Source organism: Podarcis filfolensis (assembly GCF_964270895.1).
Source record: "Podarcis filfolensis genome assembly, chromosome: 9".
Taxonomy (NCBI): Eukaryota; Metazoa; Chordata; class Lepidosauria; order Squamata; family Lacertidae; genus Podarcis; species Podarcis filfolensis.
The window spans coordinates 7,184,447-7,207,802 of record NC_139610.1 but is presented as its reverse complement, the minus strand read 5'-3'; the positions used below and the strand labels follow the sequence as shown (position 1 = coordinate 7,207,802).

The following is a 23,356-nucleotide window of genomic DNA, read 5'->3' as shown; positions in this document are numbered from 1 at the left end:
ATTAAGCAAGACAAAGAAGGGGTTAAAAAGCTACTGGTTAGTTTGAGAAATGTTCTTTTTTAGTTTTCTTTCTTTTTTTCCCTGGCCTAGTCTGGAGTTGCCACGTGATCTCCTGAATGCCTGCCAGCTTCTTTCTTGTTGATCCTCCAGAGACCATCTGTGCTGGGGGCATTGATTAGACTGTGTCTGCCGGGATTACATCTTTTCTGTTGCCATGCCAACTAATCAGCTGATTTTGGTTACCACAGAAACAAAATGTCAGAGCTCACAGCACGGTAACATGAATGCAGCACAACAGAGAATGTTTTCTTAATTGGAGACCTTTTCATTTTGGATTTTATAGGAAAGGCAGCTTTGGGGGCAGGGAAGGGAGGCAGTTTTGAGTGAGATTTTGGCTTAATTGATTAGAGAGAAATAGTTTGGTTTAGAATTAGAAAAATTAGAAAGTTAAATATCATCACATAGTGTGTTTGTTAGCTGTTACAATCTGTGAGTGTATGTGGTCTCTTTAAAAATAGTCATACTTGAAATCATACACATGGGCATGATCCATTGATTTTTAATGTAGGTTTGCCACAACCCAGAGCTTGTATTTCTTTTAAATCTGTGAGTTTACAGTAACTGTTGGGACAGGAGACAGAACTAGGTCTCATCACCTGGTGGGTACAAAGGAAGAGCCGAAAAACCAATATTCACATTCACTATTGTGACTCACACCCTTTACCAGAACCTATCTTTAATGAATTTCTGGTCCTTTCAAAAAACCAACCTAAACTAGCAGGCACCGCCACATTTAACAAATTCTGGCAAGTTAATGACATGTGGCTATATGAGCCTGAAATTTATTTTCTTACTAAATACAGCAAGAGAAACTCATTGAACGGGCTTGTAGGGTATACACGGTGACAACTACAGAGGGAAAAGCTTATAAGGTTTTCAGAAAATTGCATTTTATACTTTCCTAGATAATGTCTCGTTAAACGAAAGTCCCAGAACACATGAGCTCTAGGTTTTAAACAGTATGTTAATGGTATTCAAACTACAGAGAGATCAGCCATTGCACTGAAACTTTAGACACTAAACAAATGTACCATTAAAAAAAAAAACCGTGGAGAAATTGTGGATCATTTTCTAACAGTGGCTTTGTGCAAAATGCAAGTGCTGCTTCTTACACAGGGCCTAGCCAATTTCTCCTTACCTATCGCAGCTCCCAGAGGGACGCAGGTGGCACTGTGGGTTAAACCACAGAGCCTAGGACTTGCCGATCAGAAGGTCGGCAGTTCGAATCCTCACGACGGGGTGAGCTCCCCCGGGACCCTTGCTCGGTCCCTGCTCCTGCCAACCTAGCAGTTCGAAAGCACGTCAAAGTGCAAGTAGATAAATAGGTACCGCTCTGGCGGGAAGGTAAATGGCGTTTCCGTGCACTGCTCTGGTCCGCCAGAAGCGGCTTAGTCATGCTGGCCACATGACCTGGAAGCTGTACGCTGGCTCCCTCGGCCAATAAAGCGAGATGAGCGCCACAACCCCAGAGTCGGTCACGACTGGACCTAATGGTCAGGGGTCCCTTTACCTTTTTTTATCGCAGCTCCCTGTGCAAAATCCTATACTATTCCAGAAGCTCCTCAACTGTCAGGGAGGACCAGGGTCAGAGGAGGGGGGGGAATGAATTTCCTGGCATGTCCTGTATAATATTTGTAGATATAAATAAAATTCACATCATGTCCAATGATTGTCACTGTTAGGCAACTAACATCTATCAGAATTACGAGCAAAAGCGATGGGAGTAAATTTTCCATCTAAATATTTGACGTGAAACTATGTAAAGTACATTTGGTCTGCTGAGTTATCTAGTCCAGTATCACGCAGTGGTCAGCCTGTAAGCCCATGAATGATGCTCATGAAGGCTACATCCCTGTCCCACTCGGTTGCCCACCAGGAAATGTATACTCAAAGGCATGCCTATGCCTCTAAACCTGGAAATCCTGTTCAGCTGTCATGGCATATAGCTGTTGATAGACCTATCCTCCGATACAAAGCCATCAGATCTTGTGGCAGTGAATTCTGTAAGTTAATTATGCACAATATGAAAAAGTACTTTGTCTATTGAATCTACTGCCAATCAATTCCGTAGTGTGTTCCTGAGTCCTAGAAGGTTAATCAAAGCTCAGATCTTTTGTCCAGTGTCCACCACTCATTTATAAATACCCTCTGCTCTTATGTATTTTATTACTATTCACTTACAGTATTCATCGCTTGCTCTTGATAGAATATTTCCAGTCCCAGGGCAGGGGACAAAGTAATAAAAAAATAAACTGAGAAACATAACAATATACAACAATTAGGTAAAGTTAAAGGGACCCCTGACCATTAGGTCCAGTCGTGACTGACTCTGGGGTTGTGGCGCTCATCTCGATTGGCCGAGGGAGCCGGCGTACAGCATCCGGGTCATGTGGCCAGCATGACTAAGCCGCTTCTGGCGAACCAAAGCAGCGCACAGAAACGTCATTAAGCTTCCCGCCAGAACGGTACCTATTTATCTACTTGCACTTGATGTGCTTTTGAACTGCTAGGTTGGCAGAAGCTGGGACAGAGCAACGGGAGCTCACCCCGTCACGGGGATTCGAACTGCCGACCTTCTGATCGGCAAGCCCTAGGCTCAGTGGTTTAACCCACAGTGCCACCCGTGTCCCAGGTCATATAAACAGGTCCAATAAATAACAAATTGGCAATTCTGTCACAGGATAAGCAAGCAAACCTGTGATGACGATAATCACATTTTCAATTAAAGCAAATAACTAGGTAAAAAAACAAGCACAAGATGAACAAACAGATTAAACAACCTATGGTCTTGGCAACAGCTCCCTCTCCATGTTTCATGTTTGGTAGCCCGCCGCTCTGTCCCTCGCACAAAGAAGGCCCCACTCTGAGCCAATGGACTCTCCCTCTGTGGCTTTCCACACTCTGCAGCTTATCCAGGCCTCATCCTGACAGGTCTGAATGGTTGCCCAAAAGCATCCAGAGCAAGAAACTCCCACCTCTTGTCCATAGCAGGAACAGAACAAAAACAGGCACACATACACAAGGAAAAAATTGCAAACAATTGTGGCACATTTTTCCACCCTAGAAAAACTTTGCTAGCAAAGTCTCCTTGCTTTAACAACTCTTAAATATACGAGAGCCCTGTGCTCCTTAGCATCTGATCACGCTAGCCATCGTATAGAGTTGCTAGTTCCCCCGGACACTCAAGGGGCAGGAAACTAAGGGGTGCTGCCTCCTGGGTCAGGAAGTGGATCCTGGTGATCAGGAGACAGAATGAACGTGGGATTTAAGATAATTCTGCTTAGGCTGGTATTTAATTGTATCTTAATTTGGGGTGTCGTATGCATCCCAACTCTTCTGCAGATGGATGGTTTTTATTTGTTAAATAATTAAAATAAAAACAGCCCTAGTATACGACAGCAGAGGAGAATTGCTTTGGGAACAAGCAAAATAAAAGCTCTGGGAAATACCTGAAGCCAAGCAAGCCCTGGTTTTGCTGTCAGGAACTGTCAGTGGAAGAACGCTGCCTTCTGTCCAAAGAGAACACTTTTATTCTTCCAAGGTAGCCATAATAGCAGAGCTGTGCTTTTGGGTACAGCACAGAGAGCTACTTACTGTATGAGCAGCAGCTACAGATTCCTTCCTGTTACAACACACATAAAAGTCACTTCTATTTTTATTTTATTTTATCTATTATATTTGTATACAGCCCTTCATCCAAGCATCTCAGGGCGGTTCGCAGAATAAAAATACACAGTAAAAACATAAAAACAAGGACCGAAACGAAACAAAGCAGTTCTAATTTCTTGGGGTTGCATTCACACTGTTATTCTTGTGGTTCTCTTGCTTCTCTTACTCAAGGAGGGCATGTAACTTCAAGGAGGAAGACCCAATTACTGTCAGTGGATGCCCTCCTGAGGCACAGGCCATAGCAGACATCAGCCCTAGTTCTAGAGCAGGGGTCAGCAAACTTTTTCAGCAGGGGGCTGGTCCACTGTCCCTCAGACCTTGTGGGGGGCCAGACTGTATTTTGAAGGGAGGGGGTGAACGAATTCCTATGCCCCACAAATAACCCAGAGATGCATTTTAAATAAAAACACACATTCTACTCATGTAAAAATGCTAGGCAGGCCCCACAAATAACCCAGAGATGCATTTTAAATAAAAACACACATTCTACTCATGTAAAAACACGCAGATTACCAGACCGTCTGCAGGCCGGATTGAGAAGGCGATTGGGATGGATCCGGCCCCCGGGCCTTAGGTTGCCAGCCATGTTCTAGAGGCCTCCTGTCAAAGACTTGGAGGGACTGGCTTTGTTTTTTTCAAATAATTATGTGAAATTTCATCCCGCCTCATCTCTGCAGCTCTTGGACCTGTGTGGCTCTCTCTCTGTGTCCTCCTCTCATGCTGCTCTCACTAGTCTCACCCATATCCCTCTGGATCACAGTCTCTTCCAATCCCTAGCTCTCTCTTTTCCTATGTCAAGCAGTTTCCCTTGCCTGGTTGTCTTCCCAGGCTCCTAACCTAGGGCTAAGGTGCTTTTCTCCCCCTTCTTATGCTGACCAGTATAAGCTCAGCCAACAGTAACCAGAAACCCTTCTGACTGCCTTACTGCTTTGTGCTATTAGGGCAAGTTGCTCCCAGAAACTTCACCAACATCATTACTACTACAGCTTTTAATGCAGATTTTTTTAAAAAATAAATAAATCACACACACTGTAATGGCCAGATTGGTATACACCAGGCCTGTCCAAGCGGTCGATCGCGATCTACCGGTCAATTGAGGCCTGTCCCTGATTGAACCTGGTCTCTCTCCCCAATAAAAGCTCAACAACTCTGGTCAAACCAATGGGTAGATCATTCCCAGTTTATTTATAGTGGGAGTAGATCACAATCTCTTGGAAGTCGGAGACCCCTAGTTTACACTAATTAAGAATATGTTTTTAAATATTGCCATAAACAACAGGGGTGCTTCTGTAAGATATAGGTAAAGGTAAAGGGGCCCCTGACCACTAGGTCCAGTCGTGGCCGACTCTGGGGTTGCGGCTCTCATCTCGCTTTACTGGCGGGTTTCATGTGGCCAGCATGACTAAGCCGCTTCTGGAGAACCAGAGCAGTGCACGGAAACACCGTTTATCTTCCCACCGGAGCGGTACCTATTTATCTACTTGCACTTTGACGTGCTTTCGAACTGCTAGGTGGGCAGGAGCTGGGACTGAGCAACGGGAGCTCACCCCGTCGCAGGGATTCAAACCACCGACCTACTGATCGGCAAGTCCTAGGCTCTGTGGTTTAACCCACAGTGCCACCTGCGTCCCTCCACAGCACCACCCGCGTCCCTTCTGTAAGATATGCTATTCTTAAATTACCAAATCAGGTTCCAGAATTTGTCAGGGCTCCAAAGTAAATAAATGTTCCCTTTGATTATGTCCTCCTCTGAAATTCCCCACTTCCTGTTCCTGATCAGCCACTGGTTCTGCCCTAGAGCCACTTTGAAAAGCCAGCCCAGGACACAGAGAGAAAATGTGCCATCATTCCTTTCCTATATCCACAGGTCCCTCCAGACTCTTCTTTCGCCCCTCATTAGTTCCATGGTTCACCCGTCTTACAATATCCCTCACTATGAGGAATCTGACCTATAAAAGAATTATCTGTCGGGTATGCTATAAATTCTCCTCTGGCTCCGATTGTAACGTGGGAGAAGAATTCAGGGGCTCCACAGTACTCCTTTTTATGTGAATTAAGCATTGTGGTTTCCTGGTGCTCAAAGTAAGCCCAAGCCTAGAGAGCTTTGAATGCAACTGCGAATACAAATCAGGCAGACAGAAATGTTTAAACAAAAAGAATCAGTGAAGGAAATTGGGGCTAAAACTTTTTCAGAATTGAGAAGCGATTGGTGTGCAATCCATTATACAAGCCCTGGGGCACCAGGAGGAGATGAGAAGGAACCCCCAAAAGGACAAAAAAAGGATTGAAAGATGAAACAGAAAGCAAAAAATAGATAATGGGAAGGATGAAAATAACTATCCGAAGAATGACTACCGAATGTGACACATACCAGAGTAAACCTAACAACCACCTGGAACATGTAGAACTTTTATAGCTCAGCCTATTACACAAGATTGTTTAATGTCTATTACATAAAGAATACAGGACCCTCTGGTTCAGCAACTAGATATTATATTTGCACAATTGCAGCTGTTATCTAGAGTGAAAGGTGAACAGAGCAAAACAGATCTCTGGTTGGGAGCGATGGAATGCAAGCCCACCACCATATCTGAAGCCTTGCCACCCAGGCCAGCCAAGGCAGAAGGTGGGGTGGCTTTCATACATGGGTTTGCTGCAGCCGATTGGCCCAAGAATCCAACTCCATGGGGGAATCCATTCTCTGAAACAGCCTATTGGGGGGCTGTCTGCTAGCCGCCGCCAGTGGCAGAACCACAGGCAGCAGCTTCCCACCTGCCACGGTGAAGTCCCCACTTCTCCTGTGGCAATCACATAGGGTCCCCGGACATTTCACCATCTATTGATCCCTGTGGCACCACTTTATTTCTCGCTGCCACCACCCAGGCCCTACCTGGTACAATACTGAGTCCAGTCAGGGTTAATTGGAACATAAACTTCTGTTTATTTATTGCAGTTTAACAAGCGTGTGGTTTCATAAACAGTATCGGTCAATTACAATCATGGGGTGCCTATCCAGACCTATAACTTCCGCTACCTGCTCCCCCTCACTAAACCACCTCTCAGATATTTACTCGTCTTCCTAGCCCCTAACTGTTCCTGACTCAGCTTATTTCGCTACACTAACTCAACCTACCCACAGACTCTATCCCAATTCACTCCCACTCCAACCAACCAACCATTCAACTCCCAACAAACTCCTCCCTTCGCCCCTCCCAGAGCTGGTTTTATAGTCCCTCTGACTCCACCCCCCGGGTTATGATTGGGTAACCTGTTTAATTATTTCACCTCCAGCATCTCCTCACCCTATGATGCTCCTCTCCACCAGCAGAGAGGAGCCTGCACATCATGCTACCCCACCACCCACCATCAGCGCAGGGGGTTAGAATTATGCCCTTTATGCCATTAATCATCACCAGCCATTTTGGAGGGAAACAAAAAATAGGATTTAGATTGCACAGACCTATAAAATCCACAGCCTGCTTATTTAATTGTTCATTCTTAATTCCCCTCTTTTTCCAGAGGGGATACAATTTCCCCAATAAAGCTGAATAACAAAAGTATATTGGCATTTATTTAGCCTGCTTAGGACTGTATTTTGTTTGGTTTCTTTTAGTTTTATAGAGGCTCCTCAAAGAAGTGTGTGTGTGTTTGTTTATTTTCCTTCCTTTTTCTTTATTTCTCCTAGGTGTGCACAGAAGGACGTCTTATCTTGGAATTTACATTTGATGACCTTATGAGAATAAAAACCTGGCACTTTACAATTAGACAATACAGAGAGTTAGTCCCTCGCAGTATTTTAGCCATGCATGTAAGTAATTGGCCAGAATTGCTTTTTTTTTTTAATCCATTAAATTTTGACTAACAATCCAAACCCATCATTTGCTGTCACAGCCAGTTATCTTAAGAGTTATGCGCATTGTAAACAAGGATGTTATGTTGGTGTGTCACAAGCATTTGTGGATGTAAATAAGTAGACAGTGTCTCCCCAACTTAAGCTGATGCACACTTTCTTTCTGAATTAAATCCGAAGGCACATTTCATTCTTATATCCATTAAAGTTATTTTTAAAGAGTAAGAATACGCCACCTTGGTTTTAAATTTATTTTTTTTACATTTTGGGGGGCTCCATCTGCACCATACCTTTAAAGTGTACCACTTTAAACAGTTCCCTCAAAGAATCATGGGTACTGTAGTTTTTTAAGGGTGCTGAGACTGTTAGGACAACCTCTTTTTGCCCCAGAGAGCTACAACCCCCATATTTCCCTGGGAAGTGGGGGTTGATTGTCAAATCACTCTGAGCATTGTGAAAATAGTTAACAGACTACAGCCCCCAGAATTCTTTGGGGAAGCCATGGCTATTTAAAGTACGATTACCAGATTTTTTTTCAATGAATCTGGGGACACTTTTTTTTTTTAGCTGAGTAGCAACAGGGAGTCATTAGTGGGGATGGTGAGGCAAAAGACCCTGGGCCCAAGCACACATGCATGGTGTATAAAGGTGCAAAGCCCTTCTTTTGCACCCTGTGAAACATAAATGCACAGAGTTTTTTAAAAAAACTGGGCAACAGTCCCGAACCTTCCCCAATCTCGTGTCCCCTTTCTCTGCCACGTTTGCCCAGTTTTAAGAAAAACTGCGCGTTTATGTTTCACTGGGTGCGAAAGAAGGGCTTTGCGCCTTGCCTGGCAGAGAAACCATGCGCCTTGCGCCCCTCCTGGGCAATGGCCGCCCACCCACAACTCCTGAGCCTCCCCCGATCTGTCACAACGAAGGGGGAAGGGTCAGGAGATCTGTACTGCTGGACATCCCGGTTCCCCTTTGGCAGTGGCGGCAGCAGCGAGCAGCTCCTGAAGCCAGCCAGAGCCAACTGTGCTACCAGGCTGGCTCCGGGCTGCTGAGGCTGCCGCTGCCACGTTTCCCGGGGGCAGATTTGCAAATCCGGGGACTGTCCCGGGGAACCTGGGACGTCTGGTAACCTTAATTTAAAGTGGTACGCTATAAATGTGTTGTGCAGATGGGACCTTATTTGCTTGTTACACATATGTCGGCAATCTCTGCATGAGTTACCTTTTGCCCAGCTGGGCTCCAAGGGTACATCAGCACATGTCAGAAACAGTTTTGAAGTACATTGGTTAATTGCATCCTTCTGAGCTCTGCAGCACCCATATAGGGTATCGCCAGCATTGTCCCAACTGTTACTCCAGGCCCAGGTTACTCCTCTGTACAAAAAAGGGATCAGTCCTTCTTTCTCTTCCTGTGCATTTCACGTGCTTTCCGTTGGTGATACCATACTACACCAGTAGATGAAATTTAGCATCCCGACGTTGTCTGTATGTTTGCTTTTGCTCTCGAGCATATTAATTAGGGAGTTTCTTTTTTCCATTGGTAATTTGTAAGGCTGTAACTATTTTTATAGTCCCCCCCCCCCGATTTGTTTCACTAACCCTTAGTTGCTATGCTACTGTGAGGTAATGTGTGCAAGAAACCCTTGAGGAGAATGGGAATTATTCCCGCAGTGGAATTAAAATCCTTGCTCTCGTGCAGCAGAGTAAGCTGTGATCCAAGAAAGTCCTAGTTCAAACCTTGCCCTTACCATAAAAGAACTAATAAAGGTAAAGGGACCCCTGACCATTAGGTCCAGTTGTGACCAACTCTGGGGTTGTGGCGCTCATCTCGCTTTATTGGCCGAGGGAGCCGGCGTACAGCTTCCGGGTCATGTGGCCAGCATGACTAAGCCGCTTCTGGCAAACCAGAGCAGCACACGGAAACACCGTTTACCTTCCCACCAGAGCGGTACCTATTTATCTACTTGCACTTTGATGTGCTTTCGAACTGCTAGGTTGGCAGGAGCTGGGACCGAACAACGGGAGCTCACCCCGTTGCGGGGATTCGAACCACCGACCTTCTGATCAGCAAGTCCTAGGCTCTCTGTGGTTTAACCCACAGCGCCACCCACATCCCTTATAAAAGAACTAAATGACCTCAAAACAAGATACTACTCTCATTTTTAGCCCCTTTACTTCAGTGTGGAGATGACAATGCTAGTAAGGTTGCCTGATATAACGACTAATCTAAAGTATGATTTTCGAAAAGCTTAGCAGTACCAATGCTAATAACCCAGTGTTTGGAATGAAATGGGCACTGCACTCTCCTTCCCTCAGTGAATTAGTGTCTAATTTTCAGTATAAAATCTTGGATGCTTTTTATAAATTGGCAGCTTGCTTTCAGATAGGATTGCCAATTTTTTAAGCATGTCCTTGATTTATAATTTTACTGTTGCATTTCCATGAGCATGAGAGACTGTCTCTTTGTTTTCCGTTACAGGCACAAGACCCTCAGGTGCTGGAACAGCTGTCCAAAAACATCACCCGCATGGGTCTCACTAACTTCACCCTCAACTACCTCAGGGTAAGCTTACCATGAGCAATTTTTGAAAAGGTTACTGTCACAGCCCTCAGAAGCTCTTCTGTAGCCTAAAGACCATGCGAGTTTTGTCACGGCCTGCCCCATAATTTCCCTTCATTTTCAAACCAGTTTCCTGGGGAACCTGGGATCTGTTCTGCTCAGCAACTCTTCCAGGGTCTTGTCTAGCCAGGTAAATATGGAACAGAAGTGAACAGAAAGAAGGCAGTCCCTTGAAGGTTGGGAGTAATGAAAACACTAGTTAACTTTGCCTGAAAAGTCCTTGGCGAACACAACAGTATTTCAAAACTATAAGTCTAGAGAGACCTGCAGCTCAACATCTGGCTGATGATTTCAGATCAATATTTAGCACATCCACCCACATACCAGCTCTTGACCTCCTGCCCCTCTATTATTTTATCAGCCACGTATGGGAAGCGGTTTGCTATGAGTGCTGTCAGCCAGCAATGCAGTGCAGTTGTGGATGGAGGAAAATTCATCAGGAATTTCTTGGGTCTTGAAATCCATCAGGAAACAGCAGTGGAGGTAGGGGATGCTTCAGTTAGCACTGTGACGGTGTGCTGCTGCTGGATAGCTGGCTAGCTACCATCAATGCTATCCACAAGGTGCAGCAAGCCATTTGTCGACCACATCCCCTGCCCACAACAGTGAGCAACATCGTTGTGTGCAGCTGATTTTTTTAAAAATAAAAGTATAATAATAATAATAATAATAATAATAATAATAATAATAATAAATAATTTTATTTATATCCCGCCCTCCTCAGCCAAAGCTGGGCTCAGGGCGGCTAACAATAAAATAGTACAACATACCAAAATCATTCATTATAAAATTAACTCAAATCAAACTGATGGCAACCACTGGGCCAGAGCTCTGCGAAGATTGCCAAAGGAGGGAGTCAGGCTGCGCCCTGACCAAAGGCCCAGTGGAACAGCTCTGTCTTGCAGGCCCTGCAGAAAGATGTCAAGTCCTGCAGGGCCCTAGTCTCTTGTGACAGAGTGTTCTACCAGGTCGGAGCCACAGTCGAAAAAGCCCTGGCTCTAGTTGAGGCCAGCCTAACTTCTCTGTGGCCTGGGACCTTCAGGATGTTTTTATTTGAAGACTGTAAGTTCCTCTGTGGGGCATACCAGGAGAGGCGGTCCCGTAGGTACGGGGGTCCTAGGCCATATAGGGCTTTAAAGGTTAAAACCAGCACCTTAAACCTGATCCTGTACTCCACCGGGAGCCAGTGCAGCTGGTATAGCACCGGGTGAATGTGATCCCGCAGCAAGGACCCTGTAAGGAATCTCGCCGCAGCATTCTGCACCCGCTGGAGTTTCTGGGTCAGTCTCAAGGACAGCCCCACATAGAGCGAATTACAATAATCCAGTGTGGAGGTGACCGTCGCATGGATCACAGTGGCTAGGTCAGGGCGAGAGAGGTAAGCCAGCCCTTGATTCCCAAAGCAATTCCGCACAGAGTACTTTAAAATTAGCAACAACAGAGCTTAAAAACAAGGCAGGAGATATTAAAACACACCACCAATAGTTAGAGCAATTGTGAACAGCCTCAGGCACTAAGACCTGAATCTTCAGATGGTGCTGAAAATTCATAAGAGACCATGCCAGTTATATCTCAGAAGGGAGGGGTTTCATCTATGCTTTGCCCCATGCTTTCTAGACGCAGGTCCACACTTTCACAGTCCATATCTGAGCAATGGTTCTTTGCCTCACTGCTTTCCCCAGGAAAACCCACTCTTTAATGTCGAATTGGAACAAGCAGACCAATTTGGGTTTTCCATGGATCATGGAGAGCGTTTCACCAGGATTTGCCTTCCTTGTGACTGGCCTATCATATAAGCAACAAATGGCCACCACAGATATCATAGAATTGGAAGGGACTCTGAGGATCTTCTCGTCCAACCCCCTGCAATGCAGAAATATTTAAAAGAGAAAGTTTTTGTGAGGAAAGCTGTAGGGCACCCCCCCCCAGTGCCGGATTTATGTATAAGCTAAACTGGCTATAGCTTAGGGCCCCACTCTCTTGGGGCCCCCCAAAAAATTTAAAGGAAAAAAACCTGGATGTACATTTCTAAAATATAAAATAAAAAAACAAATAAAATAAAACCATACAGCAACAGTGTTGTGTAGGCTCCTATTTGTTATGTGCAAATGGCTTTAGATCCATAAATTTAGGTCCATAAATTACCATATGGCATATATTCAACACAAATAACAGTGACAATTTGTTGTTGACAAAAGACAAGTGGACTTATAAAGGGCCCCATTACCTTCACTAGCTTAGGGCCTCATCAAACCTAAATCTGGCCTGCCTCCACACACACACACACACACACACACACCAAAAAAAACTTCAGGCATGGACTGGGAAAGTGCAGACTTGTGCCTAGAAAGCTCTGAGGAAAATTAGTGTAGATGAGCCCCGAGAAAACCCTCCCCAGTACTGCCACATAGCAACGTTCAGCTGGGCTTTATGTCTGAGGTAGACTCGCTTTCTCGGTTACTCAGATGCTAAGCTTGGTTATGTCTAAAGAGGGCCATGGTGCGAAGGCAAAGCTCAGTTCTTAAGGCAGGAGCAACATTCCAAAACCATTTCTCCTTTCTGGTCCCTTCCCTGAGTTTGTACTGCATTGGCTGTAATGTGTTTATGGTGGTGAAAAATATATTTTCTACCATTGCAGTTTGATCCTTGCAGAGCACCTGAAGTTTTCTCTTTTACACACTAAGGATGTTCCCTTCTCTGGTCTCACCATGTACATACCGAAATGTCAATTTTGGGTTCGTGTGGCAAGGTTTAAAATGCAAATTGTCTGCAGGTGCAGAATACTGTGAAGCAAATGCAAAGTGGCAGATTAGCTAAAGTCTTAAGATATGCCAAATAGATTGTAAAAAAAGAAGAAGGTACAGTAGACAAGTCATAATTTTAGCAGCACGCGCAGCTCCACGAGTATTAACGATCCATACTCAATTCCAGTTGCTTTGCATGGTCACCTTCTATGTCCCTGTTAAAACTGGATAGCAAGAATTAGAGAAGGGTGGGATTAGCAACCTTAAGGCATCTTTAATCCTAACTTTCCCCAGTTGAGGACTGAACTAGGTGTTCATTCTAGATGTAGACTTGGAACATAAAGGTAAAGGTACCCCTGCCCGTACGGGCCAGTCTTGCCAGACTCTAGGGTTGTGCACTCATCTCACTCTATAGGCCGGGAGCCAGCGCTGTCCGCAGACACTTCCGGGTCATGTGGCCAGTGTGACAAGCTGCATCTGGCGACCCAGCGCAGCACACGGAACGCCGTTTACCTTCCCGCTGGTAAGCGGTCCCTATTTATCTACTTGCACTTTGACGTGCTTTCAAACTGCTAGGTTGGCAGGCACTGGGACCGAACGACGGGAGCGCACCCCGCCGCGGGGATTCGAACCGCCGACCTGGCGATCGGCAAGTCCTAGGCGCTGAGGTTTTACCCACAGCGCCACCCGCGTCCCTTGGAACATAGCAGGGGGCAAGACCTTATGCAGTGTGGGTGTGTATCTAGGGCAGGCATAGGCAAACTCCAGATGTTTTGGGACTACAACTCCCATCATCCCTGACCACTGGTCCTGTTAGCTAGGGATGATGGGAGTTGTAGTCCCAAAACATCTGGAGGGCGAGTTTGCCTATGTCTGATCTAGGGGATGACATATCTAGGGGAAAAGCAGATGATGGACCTCAGTGTTGAAGTAGTCTCCGTGTCACACAAGGACCTCACATGCTGGGTAATCAGAAACTTAGATAAATGCAATACTGTTTATATAACGGCAGGGGTGGGCAACTTCTGGGCTTCTAGAAACTTCCATCAGACCTACCCAGCACAATCATTGATCAGGGATGATGGGAGTCTTCGTTCAGCAACAGCTGGAGAGCCACTGGTTCCCTGACACAGGGCTACATAAACACGGAGGGGAATTCAGATAGTGAATTTGGAGGACTGGGGTTAAGGTAATTGTATATATTTTGGGGAAGGGGAGCCAGCGATTTCATTTTATGTACTTGGAAGCAAACATTCTCCTCAACTCACATACACAAAGCTATATCCTGCACAGAAGCGATTTTTAAAGTCAGCACTTCACATTATTTTAGTCAAATATTTTTGACTTGTTAACATTGTTTAATATGCTTTTAAATAGGTTTTTAAATTTATGCAAATAAAAGGCATCAAATTTTCTTTCACTGCATATTGCAAATGTTGGTCATAATCCTTAAGAAAAATTCCACTGATGGCCAGAATAAATCATTTTTATTCTCCAAGCCTAAAGTAGTTAACTATGCAGAAGCAGAAGCAACCAACCGCAAAAGCAATAGGAGATAAACTTTGGTTGCCATAGGGAACTGTTAAGCAAGTGTAGACTATAGCCTTCATTCTGTATCTACAATACAGTTGTGTACACTATATTTGAGACAATTATATCTGGGAGCATTAAAATTTTTATTTGGGGTTGTGCATAATTTCTAAAATATGAGGTGCTCCATGGACATCATATTCTTTTAACTGGGAGTCCCATTCACCTAATCATAGGATGCAGAAATAAACGAAGAAGCATTATTTACAGAAAGGGGGGGACACACAAAATTTTAAGCCCCTCAAACCATTTTGAAAGTCATTTCAGGTGTCAGCAGAACCACCTGCCACCCCATAAACAAAAAACTAACCACCCCGTTTTGCCATTTGAGTGGTGGTGAATTGGGGGTGGCCGTTTGAGCCCACTCCTAGGGGAAAGCAATGGTCCTAGTCTGTAGCCCCTGAAGGTTTTGGCAATATTCCTTCAGAGCCCCAAGGTCTTCTCAAGATTCTTCTTTGTTAAGGAGGTCTGAGGCTCTTGTCATTGTAAGGTTCCTGAGAACCTTAATTGTACAGATTTTATCTCTATCTGAAGTTTTCTGGACAAGGTTCCGTCTCCTCAGGGTTTCTTCAGTGTCCAGAACTATGTGGTTGTTCTACTTCCAGTCCTCTATTTTAACCGTCCTCACTTTAAATCTGCCTCTTCGTGTTCTTTGCTGCTCTGAAGTTGCGTTGATGTTATTCCTAAAGCTCCCTTCTTCGTTGTTCCAGAGTTTGCAGCTGCTGCTTCTTGCTTCTCCTCCAGCATCCCACCCCTTGCCTTCTGTGCAGGTGGGGGCCGTGTTGTCCTCTTCAGGCTGCTTTTGCAGCCCAGCTGTGTTTGCATCCAGCTGTGTCTGATCTAGTTAGGTGCAGTCGGGGCTTGTGACAGTCTGTTGCTTAGGCTGGGTGTGACTGAACAGATCCATCTAAGATGGGTTATCTAGGTCGTAGATGGTACCCCCAAAAAAATTCAGAGCCCAAAACTTAAGAAAGTTAATTCATAAATATTTCTAATGGATAACCTGAGCTAGAGGGAGAATGAGATTGTTGTTGTTGTTGTTTTGTCGTGTCCGACTCTTTGTGGCCCCATGGACCAGAGCACTCCAGGCACTCCTGTCTTCCACTGCCTCCCGCAGTTTGGTCAAACTCATTCTGGTAGCTTTGACAACACTGTCCAACCATCTTGTCCTCTGTCGTCCCCTTCTCCTTGTGCTCTCCATCTTTCCCAACGTTAGGGTCTTTTCCAGGGAGTCTTCTCTTCTCATGAGGTGGCCAAAGTATTGGAGCCTCAGCTTCAGGATCTGTCCTTTCAGTGAGCACTCAGGGCTGATTTCCCTAAGAATGGATAGGTTTGATCTTCTTGCAGTCCATGGGAATGAGATAGCTTGGAGCAAATCAATGGAAGGGTTTGGAAATTGATAGGATTTGGGTTTGGGGGTTTTATAGTAATGACTCCTCGAATGATCTTTCCTGCTTTTTTGACACCAGTGTAGTTGGGAAGCTATGCTGGCAAGTAATATAATTCCGAGAATTATATAGAATCGCTACAGCAGAAATAAAGCTGTTTGTTAAGGGCATTAAGGATACACAACACAAGCAGGAATGAAATCTATTGCCATTTCTGAGGCAGGCTTTGATAGGCAGGATATTGTGAAGGGTGCAGAGGTCTTGGTTTAAGTTGCCCCCCAAGACAAGGTATATTGTGTAGGAGAACCCAAGCTGATTATAGGTGAACTCTGGAGGTCAAAATTAAAGAGGATGACACTGAAACTACAGAAGAAAAGAATCTCTGAAGCATTCAGTAGAAGCAACCAAGAGAATAAGAAGGTGCAATTTCTGTCCCCACACACACCATTGAAAAAAAATACCAAAGGCAACAAAATTGTGAGAAAGGTCTGCTTTACTGTTACCATGTATCCATGTTTAAGATAGCCGTGAATTTATTTTAGAGAAGAGCATAAATCAGAACAACAAACTCTTAGGTTTCAAGAAAGTGGAACTTTCTTCATAGGATTGCACTGTTAGAATATTTTATGTAAGGCTCAGTTTATCTAGGACTGGCACAAATCCCACTGAAATATACTCTTAGTCGAGTGTGAATTTCATGCTCTTTATTCAGCTCGTAGTAGCAATGAATGAAACTTTCCCCAAAATGTCTAGCTATATATACATTATTTACGCAATGGGCCCTGTGTGATTGGCTAATTCTAGGCTGCTCCTATAGGCCAATCAGGTTGCGGATTCACCTCCTCCAGGAGCCTGATTGGCTGCTCCTGGAGGCCAATCAGGTCGCTGATTCACTTCCACCTGTAGCTCGATTGCGTGGCTCCTGCGGACCAGTCAGACTGCTGCATTCTGGATCCTATTGTTCTAGGATTCAGCTCAGTACATAACACCCATATTTTTCTCTAGGTTCAGGGCAGTATGATTGAAAGAATTCCTCATTTTATTTTCATGTTTATGGTAATCAGGTGAAGTTTGGACTTCCTGGCGCAGGAAGGTTAGGGTGGTGAAGTTTGAGCCAGGAAGTCCCCTACTTCAAATCTTACTTCAGCCTCAAACTCATTAGGTACCCTTAGGTAGCCCATTACTCTCTCTGCCGATTAACATATTTAATGTTTCAAATCTTATTTCCAACTGTTTAAGGAGGCAGGGTCTATGTAGCAGAGACTGGGCCAGTGCAAACAGGAACTGAGCAGGAAGAACCAGCAGTGCATTGTGGGATTTTGATGGGATGTTTAATGAGACTTTTTCCCCAGCTGCCATCTTGGTGTTGGCAACCCCTGTGTTACGCCGTGTCTTATTCTCACTGAGGAGTTAAATCAGTTCTGCAGGTGGACAGATGAACATGACTGAATGTATCTACGTATAATTACTATTTTTAAAAAGCCCTGTATACAGCACTAGATACCCAGGAGAAGGTTCTAGCTCAGCCATTTCCCACAGATGCATGTTTGCTGTGCAAAGCATCCTCCACAAACACACTCGCTCCACGATCCATCCACCTTTAGCCTATAGAGGTACATTTCAAGCTCAAGTTTGCATTTCCACTGGAGAATTAGACCCCCTTTTAAGCGTCTTGATAAATTACTTTGAAATCATGGGTGTCTGAGTCCCGTTAGTTCTGCCTCTATACCAGGGGTCAGCAAGGCTTACCAGCCATGGCCTGGATCACTCCCACAGAGATCGTCTATGGGCCAGACCGGCGCAGCACAACACCGTAAATTGCGTCTGCACATGTCCGCAGTGCCGGAAATTGCTTCTGTGTATGCCCAGACACCGAAAATAGCACCTGCGCAGAAGCGACTTTTGGTGTCTGGGCATGCACAGAAGCGATTTCTGGTATCTGCGTGTGCGCAGACGCAATTTCCAGCGCTGCTCAGCATGTCCCTGCGCCGTGCGACGCCGGTTTAGCGCAGCGCATGGGGGACTTGCCGAGTGGGCGGCTCGGTTCTGGGGCAGCTCATGGGCTGGTAAAACGGTCTTCGCAGGCCGGATCTGGCCTATGGGCTGCACGTTGCTGACCCCTGCTCTATAAAGGCAAAGGTAAAGGGACCCCTGACCATTAGGTCCAGTCATGACCGACTCTGGGGTTGTGTGCTCATCTCGCTCTATAGGCTGAGGGAGCTGGCGTTTGTCCACAGACAGCTTCCGGGTCATGTGGCCATCATGACTAAGCCGCTTCTGGCGAACCAGAGCAGCACATGGAAATGGCATTTACCTTCCCATCGGAGCGGCACCTATTTATCTACTTGCACTTTGACGTGCTTTCGAACTGCTAGGTTGGCAGGAGCAGGGACCGAGCAACAGGAGCTCACCCCGTCGCGGGGATTCGAACCGCCGACCTTCTGATCAGCAAGTCCTAGGCTCTCTGTGGTTTAACCCACAGCGCCACCCGAGTCCCTGCTCTATACATTACATTAAATGTGTTTTCGCTGGTTATAATTCAATTATAATTAGCACTGGTCATGTCTCTTTTCTTTAAAAAAATAAGGGGGGTGGGAGGGCTATCTGAGCTAGGACTATAGTGGAGTAGAAGGGGGAATTCAACCTCTCTCTCTCCCCCCAGTCCAGTTAGGGAGTGGGTCAGCACACAAGAGGTAGCCAGCACAGTTTTGTCCCCTTGTGCCGTATGTAAGGGATTGCTTTCACTCTGAGCTGGAGAAATTCCCACACGAACATCGCTGGCGGTTTATGCAAATTAAATTGATTTTGGAGTTTGGTATTCAAGGCCGTGCTTCCACCTTCTGCAGCAGCGAAACATTTACCTGCCCCAGCGGCCCAACTGGCAGGGGCCTAGACTCCGTCTGCAGTATGTATCGCCAAATGAGGAGACACACAGAATCCTGAGGAGGCAGCAAGGACTGTAGCGCTTCAGACCGCATGCTTAAATTTCCACTTGCAGTGTAAACTTTGTAAAAAGTGCTGAATAGCTCAGTGTTGCACCCGAAACCAAATATGGAAACAATCAAGATTTAAATATATTTTACCAAAGAATTGGGTGATGTTTTTTTCTGGTGTGCTAACTAGAGTAGCATATTGATTAAAACACTAAAGCTAGACAAAAACATGGGACTGAATCCTATAAAGTAAAGGTAAAGGGACTCCTGACCATTAGGTCCAGTTGTGACCGACTCTGGGGTTGCGGCGCTCATCTCGCTTTATTGGCCGAGGGAGCCAGAAACACCGTTTACCTTCCCACTGGAGTGGTACCTATTTATCTACTTGCACTTTTGACGTGCTTTCGAACTGCTAGACTGGCAGGAGCAGGGACCGAGCAACGGGAGCTCACCCCGTCGCAGGGATTCGAACCGCCGACCTTCTGATCGGCAAGTCCTAGGATCTGTGGTTTAATCCACAGCGCCACCCGCGTCCCTAAAGAATCCTAAAGTAGTGGCATCAACTGCCCCTCTTCAAGCAGCTGGTTGGGGTGCTGCTTTTGAATTCTTTACTGCATTTTTTTTTGTGGGGGGGGGGAATCTCATTGCCAATTAAAAAAAGCCCCTGTCATATGAATAAGAGTACTTCCACCCAAGGCTGCTCCCTGATGTGCTGGTTTTCCACTTATAGATCCATGATCACTCACCAACAGTCTAAAGTGGGACACTCCATTCTAGCAGCTCAGGATTCTTAGCAACTTATTGCATCCTCAGTTCTGCAGCACCAGCAGTCTCACATGTGGAGTAGATCAGCCTAGCACAGGGGTAGGCAACCTAAGGCCCGTGGGCTTCTAAATCGCCTTCTAAATCTGGCTCGCGGATGGTCCGGGAATCAGCATGTTTTTACATGAGTAGAATGTGTGCTTTTATTTGAAATGCATCTCTGGGTTATTTGTGGGGCACAGGAATTCGTTCATTTATATTTTTTTTTCAAAATATAGTCCGGCCCACCACATGGTCTGAGGGACGGTGGACCGGCCCACGGCTGAAAAAGGTTGCTGACTCTTGACTTAGAATGTTGTCCAAACAGCATTAGGTTCAAAGCACTGGAAGTACAGTCGTGCCTTGGTTCTCAAACTTAATCCATTCTGGAAGACCGTTCCAAAACCAAAGCATTCCAAAACCAAGGGGCACTTTCCCATAGAAAGTAATGCAAAATGGATTAATCCATTCCAGACTTTGAAAAACAACCCCTAAAACAGCAATTTAACATGAATTTTACTATCTAATAAGACCATTGATCCATAAAATGAAAGCAATAAACAATGTACTGCAATCACACAATCAATCAATCAGTAGCTGAACTGGGTTCCACACAGTCACAAAAACAAAACAAAAAACCTGCAAAAACAAAAACACAAAATAAATAGCAAATACAGACAGACTTCAGCGTAACACTCAAAACGGAAGTGTGGCACTCAAAACAGAGCATGTTCGGCTTTTGAAAAAAGTTTGCAAACTGGAACACTCACTTCCTGGTTTGCAGTGTTTAGGTTCCAAGTTGTTTGAGTACCAAGGAGTTTGAGAACCAAGGTACCAATGTATATTTGAAACTGGCCCTCTGAAATTCTTCAATTTCCCTCTTTTTCTGAGGCTATGACTGCTTCAGTATTGCAACATTTGAAGTTAAATTTTTTTAATAGAGTTCAGCCCGGCTTCTGTTGAAGTCAATGAGAATATTTCCTCTTATCCCAATGTCCCCACAGTTAGTCATTCACTCTGAAGTCTTTTGTACCCACAAAAATCCAATTTCTTGAAATTAATTTCACCACTCCCTTGAGCTATTTTCTCACTGTGGAAATGCCATACCGCATGCGGGCAAAAGAAAAGTTGTTTTGATTATGCATTTTATTTTATTTTTTGTAGCAAGGTAAACATTATTTCAATTTAGTCATAGATTCTGGCTCTATGGTGAGCCCAAAGCAATGAATAGGAGCTTTCAGGATCCGAGAAGAAGAAAACAGAATTGTTACTGCGAGTGGGGTGGGTGGGAAATGTAACTCATCTAGACCAAGAAAAACAGATTTAAGAGCAGAAAGAGAGCGTAGAGGGCTGCTTTAATTAACGGTCCACAGCCTCTTTTTCTGTTGCAGATCAGACTGTTTCACATAAAATATGTATGAGGGACATTAAGTAACTCCTGAAGCCATCCCATCTTAGACTTTGATTTTATTGTATCTTAAAAACAAGGGATGGTTAATCCTGATCAGTAGTTGTATGGGGAAATCTTTTAAGAAGCACTCAAGCAGATATGTAAAACCTAGGTCTGCCAGGTCTGGGGGTTTCTCCTGATGTGTCCAGGTTTTAGCCTTCTCCAGGATGGGTGAGTTTTTGCTCTTAGCTCTTCTCCCATGCCTGCTGCATCCATTCTTCAGCTTCCAGTTATAGCCGGGCTATGCTGCTGCTGCTGATCCATCAGGTACCATTCCCTGTGTCCACCGAGTGTCTCTAGTTTCCACCCAGTCTGCTAGGGGACTAGCATTTTCCTTCTCCCATAAATCTCAGACATTGGCAACCTAAGCTTTTGTGGAGCTTTGCTGTCTGATGCTAGAGAGAGAGGGAGCCATGTTGCAGTGCTCTGTGTGTGTTTATATGTAAATAAAGTAGATTAGCCAAAATGCTGGGTAAGGCTCTGGGTAAGGCTCTGGGTCATTTTTGATGTCTAACATGTCTAACCCATATCACCATACTGAATTCCACATAATTTTCAGAGCCAAGAAGCCACAAATGTCTAGCCAGCTTCTTCTTATCATTTCAATCACCCTAGGCATCATTTTAGTTTTTAATGTATATAATAATAATAATAATAATAATAATAATAATAATAATAATAATTTATTATTTATACCCTGCCCATCTGACTGGGTTTCCCCAGCCACTCTGGGCGGCTTCCAACAAGTATTAAAATACAGGAGTCTGTTAAACATTAAAAGCTTCCCTAAAGAGGGCTGCCTTCAGATGTCTTCTAAAAGTCTGGTAGTTGTTCTTCTCTTTGACATCTGGTGGGAGGGCGCTCCACAGGGCGGGTGCCACTACCAAGAAGGCCCTCTGCCTGGTTCCCTGTAACTTGGCTTCTTGCAGCAAGGAAATGCCAGAAGGTCCTCGGCGCTGGACCTCAGTGTCCGGGCAGAACGATGGGGGTGGAGATGCTCCTTCAGGTATACTGGACCGAGGCCGTTTAGGGCTTTAAACGTCAACACCAACACTTTGAATTGTGCTCAGAAACGTACTGGGAGCCAATGTAGGTCTTTCAAGACCGGTGTTATGTGGTCTCGGCGGCCGCTCCCTGTCACCAGTCTAGCTGCCGCATTCTGGATTAGTTGTAGTTTCTGAGTCACCTTCAAAAGTAGCATTGCAGTAGTCCAAGCGGGAGATAACTAGAGCATGCACCACTCTGGCCAGACAGTCTGTGGGCAGATAGGGTCTCAGCCCGTGTACCAGATGGAGCTGGTAAACAGCTGCCCTGGACACAGAATTGACCTGCGCCTCCATGGACAGCTGTGAGTCCAAAATGATTCCCAGGTTGCGCATCTGGTCCTTTATTTATTTATTTGGGATATGCAAGGGTGACCTGCATCAAAATGTTGCAGCACGGAGTGCTCCTTCAACTATTCCATGATGCTCCATCCCATTCCATCTCCGTGTGGTCCTCGGCCCCCCCATAGACATATAGCATAGCCCCTACAGAAAGGAGCTGCAGCTCATGGTTAGTGAGGAGGGAGCTTAACCCAAATTCTGAGCTTGGACAACACACTAAGCCCTACCTTAGCTTTGTTCAGTATGGCACAAGAGTCAACAGGACCACAAAGCAGCTGTGAGCTGCAGACCTGGTAAACCATAGTTTGGCCCACCAACTTGTTAGAATTCCTGCTCCATGATTGCAGTCATAGGATTGTTGTCTTTCACATGACGGTGTATGTTTTGACTCCACAGAGTGGGAAGGGACAGAGACAGGATGTTTGTGTTACTGTGTTCCATGAAGCGGGACTATTGTCCTTTGTTCTTTCTCTTTGCTGTCTGATGCTAGAAAGAGAGGGAGCCATGTTGCAGTGCTCTGTGTGTGTTTATATGTAAATAAAGTAGATTAGCCAAAATGCTGGGTTGCTGAGGTCTGTCACACAATGCTGTGCAAACTCTGCGGATCCCTAAGTGTGCTGGTGTTGGTTGGCATCCATCGCTGTGATGTTCGGGCTGAAGAAAGCTTATGAAGCTCACAAACGAAAGACCAGGAGGGAGAGAACATGCCAGTGAGGCATGTGTCTCTGCCAGGGTCCTACTCGAGTGTAGGCTGAACTCCTGTATGAATCTGGCTTTTAGAAAAGCAAGACATGATGGTTCCTCGCCAGTCATCTTAAGTCACCATTGTCCTTAATTTATATACCACCTTTCTATATTACTTTACACAAGGCG

General features: G+C 45.2%; 1 protein-coding gene across 4 annotated transcripts in view; it reads left to right on the top strand.

The window, feature by feature from the left end:
* The window catches only part of LDB2 (LIM domain binding 2), a 226,438-nt gene that overhangs the window by 173,850 nt on the left and 29,232 nt on the right, over window positions 1–23,356 (top strand). For all 4 annotated transcript variants that reach the window (XM_083630690.1, XM_083630691.1, XM_083630692.1 and 1 more), the window contains exons 4-5: window positions 7,415–7,537; window positions 10,052–10,135. In XM_083630690.1, the coding sequence (XP_083486816.1) occupies window positions 7,415–7,537; window positions 10,052–10,135 (207 nt within the window). The remainder of the gene's footprint in view (window positions 1–7,414; window positions 7,538–10,051; window positions 10,136–23,356) is intronic.